Source organism: Temnothorax nylanderi, unplaced genomic scaffold (assembly GCF_030848795.1).
Source record: "Temnothorax nylanderi isolate EJ_2023f unplaced genomic scaffold, tnyl_v1.0 TNYL_tig0487_pilon, whole genome shotgun sequence".
In the NCBI taxonomy this organism is placed as follows: domain Eukaryota; kingdom Metazoa; phylum Arthropoda; class Insecta; order Hymenoptera; family Formicidae; genus Temnothorax; species Temnothorax nylanderi.
In genome coordinates this window covers 111,407-122,500 of record NW_027249549.1, presented here as the reverse complement: position 1 = coordinate 122,500, position 11,094 = coordinate 111,407, and the positions used below count along the sequence as shown (strand labels likewise).

General features: G+C 32.9%; 1 protein-coding gene and 1 long non-coding RNA gene across 3 annotated transcripts in view; one reads left to right on the top strand and one right to left on the bottom strand.

Moving 5' to 3' along the window:
- The window catches only part of LOC139783299 (uncharacterized), a 5,866-nt gene extending 536 nt beyond the window's left edge, over positions 1–5,330 (bottom strand). The window contains exons 1-9 of the mRNA XM_071722448.1: positions 5,247–5,330; positions 4,486–4,639; positions 3,275–3,438; positions 3,048–3,119; positions 2,754–2,927; positions 2,544–2,660; positions 2,294–2,410; positions 1,985–2,198; positions 1–1,696 (exon numbers count right to left, since the gene is read on the bottom strand). The exon at positions 1–1,696 is cut by the window's left edge and continues 536 nt beyond it. Coding sequence (XP_071578549.1) covers positions 1,257–1,696; positions 1,985–2,198; positions 2,294–2,410; positions 2,544–2,660; positions 2,754–2,927; positions 3,048–3,119; positions 3,275–3,438; positions 4,486–4,504 — 1,317 coding nt within the window. The 5' untranslated portion in view covers positions 4,505–4,639; positions 5,247–5,330 and the 3' untranslated portion in view covers positions 1–1,256. The remainder of the gene's footprint in view (positions 1,697–1,984; positions 2,199–2,293; positions 2,411–2,543; positions 2,661–2,753; positions 2,928–3,047; positions 3,120–3,274; positions 3,439–4,485; positions 4,640–5,246) is intronic.
- A 1,253-nt stretch (positions 5,331–6,583) lies between these two features.
- LOC139783300 (uncharacterized) lies at positions 6,584–10,652 on the top strand. Of its 2 annotated transcripts, XR_011721203.1 has the most exons (3): positions 7,379–7,629; positions 7,925–8,125; positions 8,218–10,652. It is a non-coding gene; the product is annotated as an uncharacterized lncRNA (long non-coding RNA). The 2 variants fall into 2 exon arrangements; XR_011721202.1 differs by having other exon boundaries at positions 6,584–8,125.
- Positions 10,653–11,094: the final 442 nt, after the last annotated feature.

The following is an 11,094-nucleotide window of genomic DNA, read 5'->3' as shown; positions in this document are numbered from 1 at the left end:
GTCAGCCTCGACTCGCGAGTCCCTTCGTATTCGGGGCTTTGCTCCTTCATGCGGCCGCAGGCGTCGTGTAGCATTGTGTTTAGTCTTGGACTCCTGTCCCACACCCAGTTCCATTCTTCTCCGTCATCCGATGAGATTTCTACTACACTATCCCGTTCCTCCTGGTCCTCGTCGGTTGACGTCTGGAGATAGCGATCGACGATCGCGCGCCATGGCTCTCCCTCGCTTATCTCGGGCGGCTCGCCCGTTGGCTGTCCGTCCGGGGCCTCCGATCCCGTCCCCGCGTCATCGGATTCCATCCATCGTCTCATGATGCGTCGCCAGGGCTTTTCGTCGTCGCCCGTGTCCTCCTCCCGCGCATCTTCCTGTGCGTCGGTCTCCTCCGGTGTGGTTGTATCGCGTATCTCAATCACCTCCTCGGGGCACGTACGTTCGCTCTCCCCCCGGTCCCGTTCGGTTTCTTCTGCAGGTGATCCTCTTTGGTCATCCTCCGTGATATCCCATTCGTCATCCGCCTCCGAGCCGAGTCGGCTTTCTCGTCCGTCCCCGCTTGCTATTGTTCCGGGGCCACCTCCGAGGCCCCCCCGTTCGTCCTCGGCCTCTGACTCGTATTCCTCGGCGCTTCCGGCCTCCGCGTCGGGACGTCCGTCTTCGTCGCCGGGTTCGGCCATCTCCTCATCCGTCAGATTGGGTTCCTCGTCGCTGATCTCGGTCTCGAGGTCGTCAGGCTGGTCCTCGCCTTCCTCAGTGTGTTCCTCGCGGTCGGACGGCTCCCCGTCATTCTCCTGGTCTGTTCCTGGGTCGTCGTCCCATCTTGCATCTTCGTCAGATCGGTCTTCCCCCTCCGGGATCTCGTCTGCATCCTCCCGCAATAATGCCCTCCGGTTGGGCTTAATCTGTCTAGCGTTGAACCCTTGGGAAAATTTACCTTAAAAATCTTTAAAAAAAATCTTAAAACTTACTTTAAAGAAAAATTTAAGGTAAATTTGGACACTTTAAAACTATTTTTTAAGGTAATCTTATACTATAAGGCAACTTACTTCAAGAAGAATATAAAAGGAACCTTAAAATTATGAAAAGTAAATTTCGACAATTTTAAAGTTAAAAATGCCTAAATTTACTTTTCATAATTCTAAGGTTTTTTCACAGGAATAAGTAAATTTTAAGGTAAGTAACCTGTAAGTTAAATTTGTCATTATTTCATTTATTATGAATTTTTAAAGTGTTTTTAAAATATTATGTAGTACACCCATGTTTTACAATTTAATTTTCATTTGTAACTTTGCCAGATTTATTAATTGCTGGAGAGCTTCTTGTTGGTCTGGGTTTGTTAGTTTGTTTAGTGCTTCTAATTGTAATAAAAGAGGAGCATTATCTGCTTCTTGGTTGCTGGTATTGATCACATCAGTTTTTTGATTTACTGTCAATTGTTGCTCATCATACTGCTGAACTGCTTGTTCCTGCTGTTCTGTTTTTACAGCTACCTGCTGTGGATTGGTTTCAACTTGCTGTTCAACCTGCTGCTGCTGTTGTTGCTGCTGCCCATTCTGTTGCTGAGCTTTTTCAGCAAGATACTCGTTTATTATTTTCTTTCCTTCTGATGTTTTGGAAAAGTTGTTGAGCTTGTTTCCAATGGCTTTGTATACATCATCTTTGATGTCATCAGGGGATTTGGAAAAATATTTGGCAATATAGTCTGAAAGTCAAAAAGGAAAGTAAGATATCAATATTCAGTTCAATCAATGATACATAAAAAAATGTATAAAATGTACAATGTATATTGTATAAATGTACATAGAAAAATGTAAGCAATAAGTATTAATCAAAATTAAACAATAAGGCAAGCTGTTGTGGTTGCTTTACTGCTTGATTTTGATTGGTCGAGCCGCTTACCATGCTGTCCTATATACTACAGCATTTTTATAATATGCATTATGAATAGATTAATTTATTTAAAAAAAATTAAGAATGAAGAAAAGCATACCAATTATTCCTTTCACTTTTTCCTGATCAATTGGCTGTTTTTGGAAGGCATTTTTATGGGCATTTGTTTTCTTTCCTTTAAGAGAACATAAAGCCAACTCACGGATTGTGAACACCAAACCACACAATTCTGCTGCCAAAACTGACAGTTTTGAATGACGAGCTTTTTGCACAGTTGCGAGTGACAAGCTCTTTGAACCAAACGAAATCATGATCTGAAAATGACAAAAATATAAATTTAAAAAATACATGCATATATATGTTACATAAGGTAAATTAATTTATTAATAAAAATATAAATAAATTTTACCTTTGTAGGATCATTTTCCTTATGTGATTCATCTAAGCCCCCTTGGGTACCTTGGTTTGGAATAATCAATTCTTTGCTGTTTTTATTAGGCAAAGTTAGCTCTGAAAAGGATCCAACCTGAAAAATAAACAATATATTTAATTGCCATTACTAATTACTAACAAATAGATGTGATTAAAAACTTTAATATAATATTTAATTCTTTCTTACATTTGTACTATTTCTTTCCATTAATATAAATAAATTTTACCTTTATAGGATCATTTTCCTTGTGTGATTCATCTAAGCCCCCTTGGGTACCTTGGTTTGGAATAATCAATTCTTTGCTGTTTTTATTAGGCAAAGTTGACTCTGAAAAGGATCCAACCTAAAAAATAAACAATATATTTAATTGCCATTACTAATTACTAACAAATAGATGTGATTAAAAACTTTAATATAATATTTAATTCTTTCTTACATTTGTACTATTTCTTTCCATTAATGGTGAGACAGCTTGATGGTGATCTAACGTAGGTGATGATATGGCGCTGGCGTTGATATAAGAAAGTGGTGGCTTACAATTTTCCACCTTATTAGTTTGCTTAATGTAAAAATTTAAATCCGACTTATCCTGACATATTCCAATATTGTCCTACATTTAAAAATTGGGAAGAGATGAACGTATAATTGAGGTTTTCATAACAAACTATGACAATCATTATATTATCACTTAATATATGTATTATAAATATATATATAATATATAATCAACCTGGAAGGAGTGTTGATCTGTATTTGAACAAGTAGCTTCATTAACAGCCTTTGATTGTTTACCTCGAAGCGTCTATGTAAAGTAAGAAATATTTTTTACAAAAATAAAAGAATATGGCATAATTATGATTAAAGAAAGACAAAAATATAGACAATTGAACTCTCAAAAAGTATGTAAATGCAAATGTATTTAAATTGTGTATGTGAGAATAATAAGGAAACACTCACAAAAATAGAAGAAGAAATATCCTCAGATGTCATTTCTGTGATCTTTTGCTTTTTTTCAGGAATTTCACTGTTTTTCTCGCATAAACCATCTTTTTGCTTATCATGTCTGCAGCATTTGCACCTTGATGATAGATTCTTTATCTTTGATTGCAGACGAGGAAATTCTGTGGATTATAGTATATTTTAGAATATGATTGGAAGTTACATTAAAACATTGTTTCTTTTTATAATTGTAAACAAACTTGTTAATAAAAAATAATGCAATAATGAATTCTCTCTATATACAGTAAAAAATGCAGATAAAAAAATCTAAATTTTTCACACTTACTAAAGATTTACCTCTGTTTGAATGAAACAAGGTATAAGCATTTCTTTAAGGCTCCTGGGTACTTCTTTTGTAATCTGTCATTCTCAACAATTGTTCTTTAAGGCTCCTGGGTACTCGCCGCGGACACGTTGGATCGTGACGTCAGAAGCGAGAAATGACACGTTGTATGTCTTGCGTTTTATTTCTAAATAAAGAAACTTTTGTGTAAAATTGCACTACAGATCACTTTTTTAGCACACTTCAAAAATAATCCGGCCGCATTCCTTTTTCTCGACAGTTATTAAACAACCGTATATAAAACGAATGTGAATATGAAGCCACCGGAAAAAAGGGATACAGCCGGATTATTTTTGAAGTATGCTAAAGTTATCTGTAGTATGATTTTACGCAAATCTTTTTTATTTAGAAATAATACGCAAGACGTACATCGTGTCATTTCTCGCTTCTGACGTTACGATCCAACATGTCCGCGGCGAGTACCCAGGAGCCTTAAAGAACAATTGTTGAGAATGACAGATTACAAAACGTGTACACAGAGTGTATGTAAGAGATCTTCTCTTCAAAGTACTGTCTTTACAATAAAATATTTATAATAAATTTGATTCTCTCAAAAGTCTGTTATCAATCAAATTATTTGATAATATTAGCTTGATATATTATAGACTCAACTGAAGCAAAGATATTTGAAAGATTATATGTATATATGAGATGACTTTGCCTCTACGTTCTAATCATATGTAATTAACACTATTAACACTAATAAGCCAATATAATGTATATGTTTTAGAGATTTTTTTCAATACTTCTAAAGAACTCTTCATAAATCTTTCTTAGATTTGATTGAAATCTGCATGAACTTAATTCACACTTACAAATAACGTACCTTCAAGAATGTAGTGCATGGTCTTGTAGACTTTCAAATCATTGCGAAGTTTCTTAACCTCAATTTCAAGGGTGCTGACTTTTGACAACAACTGGCTTTTTGATAACTTATTTCTTTCTGATTCCTCACCAGAATCATCTGAGCAAGAAAAGACCTAAAAGAAAGTCAAAGGAATTGTTGGTAAAGCCACGAGAATTGAATGAATTTATTAACGTTCTTTTATATTCTTATAAATTATTATTATTCTCTTTATTATATCATGCTGTAGCAAAAAAGTTACAGTTGGAAAGGAAGGATTAGAAAAAAAGTTGACCAATTGTAAGAGTATTTTTCATTTATGCAGTTCTGCACAATTTGCATTAAGTTCTGTCTCCAGAAAAAAATTTAATTGAAAGACGATCAACTGTATGTAAATTCAAAGTGACTTAATATCTCAGACACGACTACAATTTTTGAAATTGTAAGGATTTATGCATAAAACAAAATCTCATATGAAAAAATTAATTTAAATTATTTCGCTGTTATGTCAACGTAGAAGACAAATTAGAAGATATGTACAAAGTAGAAGATAAATTTGAGATGAGTAAACTAAAATTTTTTTTAGCTAGTTGCTATTTCAATAAAACTATAAATTTCTAAGCTGTTTCTAAAAAAGTGATATTTAAAAATAAATGTTGATTTGAATATATTATTTTAAATTATAATAAATATTTAATAGGGTGACATTTTCCTTGTTTTCACGAAGTTATCGTAATACTTACAATATTCGTCTGCTTTTCATTTCTCTTTCTTTTTCTCTTCTGCTTTATTTCTATATCGACAGTCTCTTTCTTTGAAAGAGACGGCTTGACACTGTCTACAAAACCGTCATCCTTTAATTTAAATTGTTTAGCCCTTACAGTTTTCATTGTCACAAAGTGTTTGTCATCTCTCTTGCTGCGTGCAAAGTTTCTTTTTTCTCCTGATGATTTGGGAAGTTTCTGCAAAATAAAACATTTTTTGGCCGTAGACATCTAATGGATATATTTTCAAATTTATGTAACAATTATTATATAGTTATATTGTAAGCTTCAATTCTTGGCTTCAATCAATACGGACCGTAGAATAATCTTTAGTAAAATTACAGCATACAGTCCAATACTATTTCAATGAAAATATATGTCATGCATACTTATATAGTTTATTTTTTTTATCCAAAACCATTAATCACACAGAAAGCTTTTGAAACAAAAATTACACAAAAAAGATTAGATGCTTTAAACAGGGATTTGATAATCAGACTGTCATTCTATTACAAAGAGCTTAAAAATATCATAATAGGATTCTGCATTGAACAGAAATAAATAATTACGCAAGACTACAATAAAAATAGCTTACATTAACATCAGAATTTTTATCTTGTACATCTTTTCTTTTCGCCAAATCTTTTCGTTGCTGTTTAGTTGGAAAAGACACTCCATATTTAACAATATTTTTTGAAGCTTCTACTATTTCAGTCCAATCTAAAATTGTAAAAATTTTTAAAAATGAAAAGAAAAGAGTAAAAAAAAATGATCAAATTTACCATTGCTTTGAGCTTTCAGGATGGCCACTGTATTTATCCATTTAATGCCCGCTGAATTCTTGACCATGACTTCTTTAGGCTGTACATTACAATTTTCAGGCCATTTTACAGTAATCTTTCTCTCCTCTTGTATTAAGGTGCTTATTGGAACATTTGGTTCATCAAACATGAGCCAATCTGAATGTGCCACTTGAACTGGTCTATCAGCCCCGTCATTGTCTTTTACATCCTCATTTATAAATTCACACAGAACATATGTCTTGTTTTCTTCCATCTTCATCACAGACATTTAGGATGATCGCACAGCAGCAAACTTTATACAGTCTATACGGAATCACTGTTTTATAACCTTTTAGCTCTTCGAAGGGATATATATAGAAGAGAAAAAGTTTACTTATTAGAGCTATAAAAACAACATATAATGTATCTGCGTGTGTGTGTATGCGCGCGCGCGCGCGCGTGTGTGTGTGTGTGTGTGTGTGTGTGTGTGTGTGTGTGTGTGTGTGTGTGTGTGTGTGTGTGTGTGTGTGTGTGTGTGTGTGTGTGGATACTTACCCTGCAATGTAAGCATGCAAAGTACACATTGAAGAAAACACTGAACACGATTGTAGTGTATGGAAACACGTTAAAACAATGGAGGCACACTCTCACGCACTATCAATTTTCTTCAAACGCAATCACCTATCTTTTCGACCCGTTCGACCGCGCTTTTTTCCACGCATGCGCGAGGAGAACCAATTTCGCTGAAACCATTGAGCGTAGAGAAGAAAGCACTCAGTAGCAATCGAACGTGATTGGCTCTTGATTTTAGAACCGACAAATCAGATGGTCTGCTGAACGCAGCCATTATTGCCACAAAATTTTAAGTGGGCTTGTTTACAAAAACGCACAAAAGTTAGAATTATAGTACAGAGTAAATTTATATTGAACGGCAAAATTTCTAAAATAAATTTTTAATTGTTACAAATTCTTATGTGAGTAATTAATATTAACTGTTATTTAGTAAAACAATGCCGTTAATTACCTGATTGTGTTGTAAATGGATAATCTGAAAGACTAATAATTTTGTAGGTTATCGTACACATTTGCATTTATCGTACACGTCTGCATTTATTAATAAGACAAGACTGCAATTATTTCCATTTTTTAAAAATGCCTCGTCCAAAACAAATAGGGGCATATAAAAGATATTTACGTGATTCTAATATCCCAGTTCCTAGGTCAACAGTATGGTTAAGACAGACACAACAACAAGGAGATATTTACAATCATGATGTAAGTAGAAAGCATCAATGGTAAATCATAAATTTGTTTATACATATACAGATTTCAGAAATATATATATTAATTGATAAAAGAATTAATTGTTATTAATTATCATTTGTGATTATAATGAATAGAAGTTTTTCACAAACTATATATGTTTTTTGAAATCTTGAATTTTACATTTTCAGGTTCCTAATGCTAATAACAATGATATGGAAAATGACAGGTACTGTAGTTCAAGTCATCATAACTCGACAGAAAGTTTGAATGATAATATTTCAATGTCTGCATCAAGCTCATTAATTGAAATGCAGGTAACGTGTGTGGGCCTTTTTTCAAACTTTAATTTGTTTGGAATTTAAACAGAAAAATTTTTTAAAAGTTCTGTGTTTGTAATTCATACATGCATGCTGGCGATGCAAAATGGTGCAGTCTGATGAAGATATTCATGATTCAATGCAATTCAGCTTCCAAACAGATAGTTTATGTTCTGGAGATGACAGTTTTGCACCTTTAAAGGATGATTGAGATAGAATGATGTGCATAAATAAAATTAATTTTTTCTCTTTGACAATATATTTACTATTATTTGCATTGTATTTGTTATAGGACTCTTCATCTTCAAGTAACATATTCAATTCTGATAATGAAAGTATAAGTCTTAACAGCACATTGGGAAACGAAAGAATAAATGAATTTCGTAATGAATTTGATGTCTTCTATGAAAATATAAATAATCAACCTGAGCAAGATATGGACTATAATGAAGAAAATTATGAGATTCAACAAGAGCATGATCATTATAGAATGGTAAAAATATTGAAGTTATTTTTTTATAAATAATATTTATTGCTTTTATGATATATGCGAGTTTACTCTTTGTGTGTGTGTATTCATTACAGAGAGAAGATAGAAAACTCTTGTATAATGGAGCTCAAATATCTGCAGAGGAAAGTGATATTTTAATTATGAGTTTTATTATTAGATGGGGTTTGGAAGACAAAGGTATTGAACATCTCCTACGACTAATCGACTCTCACATGCCTATACCTTTACTGGGTTCAAAATACTTATTCTTGAACAAATTTCCTACTCCTCCCTGTATGAAAATAAGGCATGTTTGTTCTGAATGTTTAAATTTACTGCCTCCGGATATTGATGAAGGAATTGAGTGCTCATGTGGTCATTATTGTTCTATGAAGATTCTAAAAGATGATGGTAATTTCTTCGTTCAATTATCTATTAGTGATCAGATACAGCAAATTATGAGTAATAATGAACTTGTAAATCAGTTACGGAAAGAATGTCATGAAAATGATGTAATTAATGGGACAGTTTACAAACACCTTAGAAACAGAGGTGTTATTGATGATGACGATATAACATTACAGTGGAACACAGATGGCGTAAGGCCATTTAAATCCTCTAACATGAGTGTATGGCCTATTCAAGCTTGCATCAATGAATTGCCTTTCAAAGCTCGAAAGGATAATATGCTTCTCTGTGGATTATATTATGGAAAAAACAGTCCAATAATAAATACATTTATGAAACCATTTGTGGATGAGTTGGAAAGTTTACACACAGAGGGCATTGTTTGTAATGTTGCTGGAAGAGAATATTCTGTAAATATAAAAGTTCATACATTACTGTCGTCAGTAGACTCTGTAGCTCGACCGAAACTCCAAGGAATTAAACAATTTAATGGAAAGTATGGATGTTCATTTTGTTTGCATCGTGGTACACAAATAGAAAAAGGAAGAGGTAGTGCTAGGGTGTATATTGGAGGCCTAGGGGAACCAAGGTCCCAAGAGCAGCATTTAAGAGCTCTAGAACAACTTGAGCATTATAATGACACACATCGTCAAAATAAAACTGACATTCAGGGTGTTAAAGGAGGAAGTGTTTTATTATTGTTGCCTATATTTAACATTATTTGGTCTTTTGTACCGGATTATATGCATGCCACCCTTGAAGGAGTAGTAACGACTTTCCTTAAACATTGGACTAGTTATGAAAACAAAGATAAGGATTATTATTTGAACAGTAAGAAGAAAAAAATTTTGAATGACAGAATTCAATCAATAAAGCCACCAGTGGAAATAACCAGAACTCCAAGGAAAATTGATGAGCTTAATGTATGGAAGGCGTCAGAGTTGCGTAGTTTTCTCTTGTATTATTCCTTAGTATGCTTGAAAGGACTTTTACCGTCAAAATATTTGAAGCATTGGTTTCTTTTAGTGTATAGTATGACAATTTTTCTTAAGGAAAGATTGGATGATAATGAATTTGAAAAGGGTCGAGCTGCTCTAATCAAATTTGTTGATAATATTGCAGTTGTTTATCCAGGTTCTTATTCATTATATACTTTTAATACTCATTTGTTGCTTCACATGCCAAAAGCAGTAGAGGATTTTGGAGGGCTTTGGGCTTCCTCTACGTTTCCTTTTGAGCATTTTAATGGAGTTCTGACAAAACTTATAAAGGGAACACGCAGTGTTCCCCGGCAGATATGTCGCTCTTTCTTGCGATTACGTTATGTTTCCCATTTAAGTTCACAAATTTTTTCTCGCAATGATTATTCTCAACCAGCAAAAGAATTATATGAATCTATGTTATGGAAATACTATTCCAGTCATAATAGCAATCTCTTCTCCAATAATTTAAGACTGTTTGGAGCACCTGAAAACTATCCTCTGTCCTTAGTGGAAAAAATCACAATTCAGGAATATCTTCAAACAAATGTGAATTCCATTGCACAGTCCTTTAAACGACTTATCTTTAAAGGCACTGTTTTCCATGCAAATGCCTATGGAGCTCTCACTGTAAGAAATAACAGCATTGCCAAAATAAATGACAATATCTTTCTAGATATTGCACGCATACTAACTGTTGACTGCATTGACACAGAAAGAAAGAATTGTGTTGTATTAGGAGACCTACTCGAAGTAAGTGATGAAGATACTTATCATGATAGAGAGCTAGACATATCGTCTAATAGCATTGTTTATGTATGTCGTAGAAGTGGACGAATAATATGTCACATGCCTCAGAGCATAATATCAAAATGTGTCTGTATTTCGTATAGTGATGCTCAAATACATATTATTCCATTAGTTAATTCATTGGAGAGGGACTAATAAAGAAAATATTGTAAATATAGAGTTGATAAGAAAAAATTACAACAAATTGAAATGTTCTTAATTCTATATATGATTTAAAATTACTGTATTCTATGTAATATATTATGACCTGCAATGCATATAATGTAATAAAAAAAATGTAATATGATAAAAATAATGTAAAAAAATAATAATAAAAAAATAATGTAATATGATTCCTGATTTCTATTATATATTACAACTTATTTAGATTTACTTTTGACTTTTTTTATTTTTATTTATTATGATAGAAAAAGAGAATAGAAATAATTCAATTTTAATAAATATAATTTGCAATAACTGATAATTTCGTTCACTAGTTATAAAAGTGATATAACCACATATAACTATATATGCGCTTTGACATATTAAATAACAAGTAAATTAAAAAATTTATAACAAAAGTTGTTATATATGTTTTAATACTTCTAAGTAATTGTTTTACGGTTATATTGGTTAAAATACTGCAATTATTGTAAAACATGCTACTTAACATATTCAAACCTGACAATAATTTAATACAATTTTGTTTTTTACTTGAAATTCTTTATACGAATTTATCCTTTATACTCGTTTCAATGGAAGCAATACTAAAAAACATCTTATAAATTACTTTTT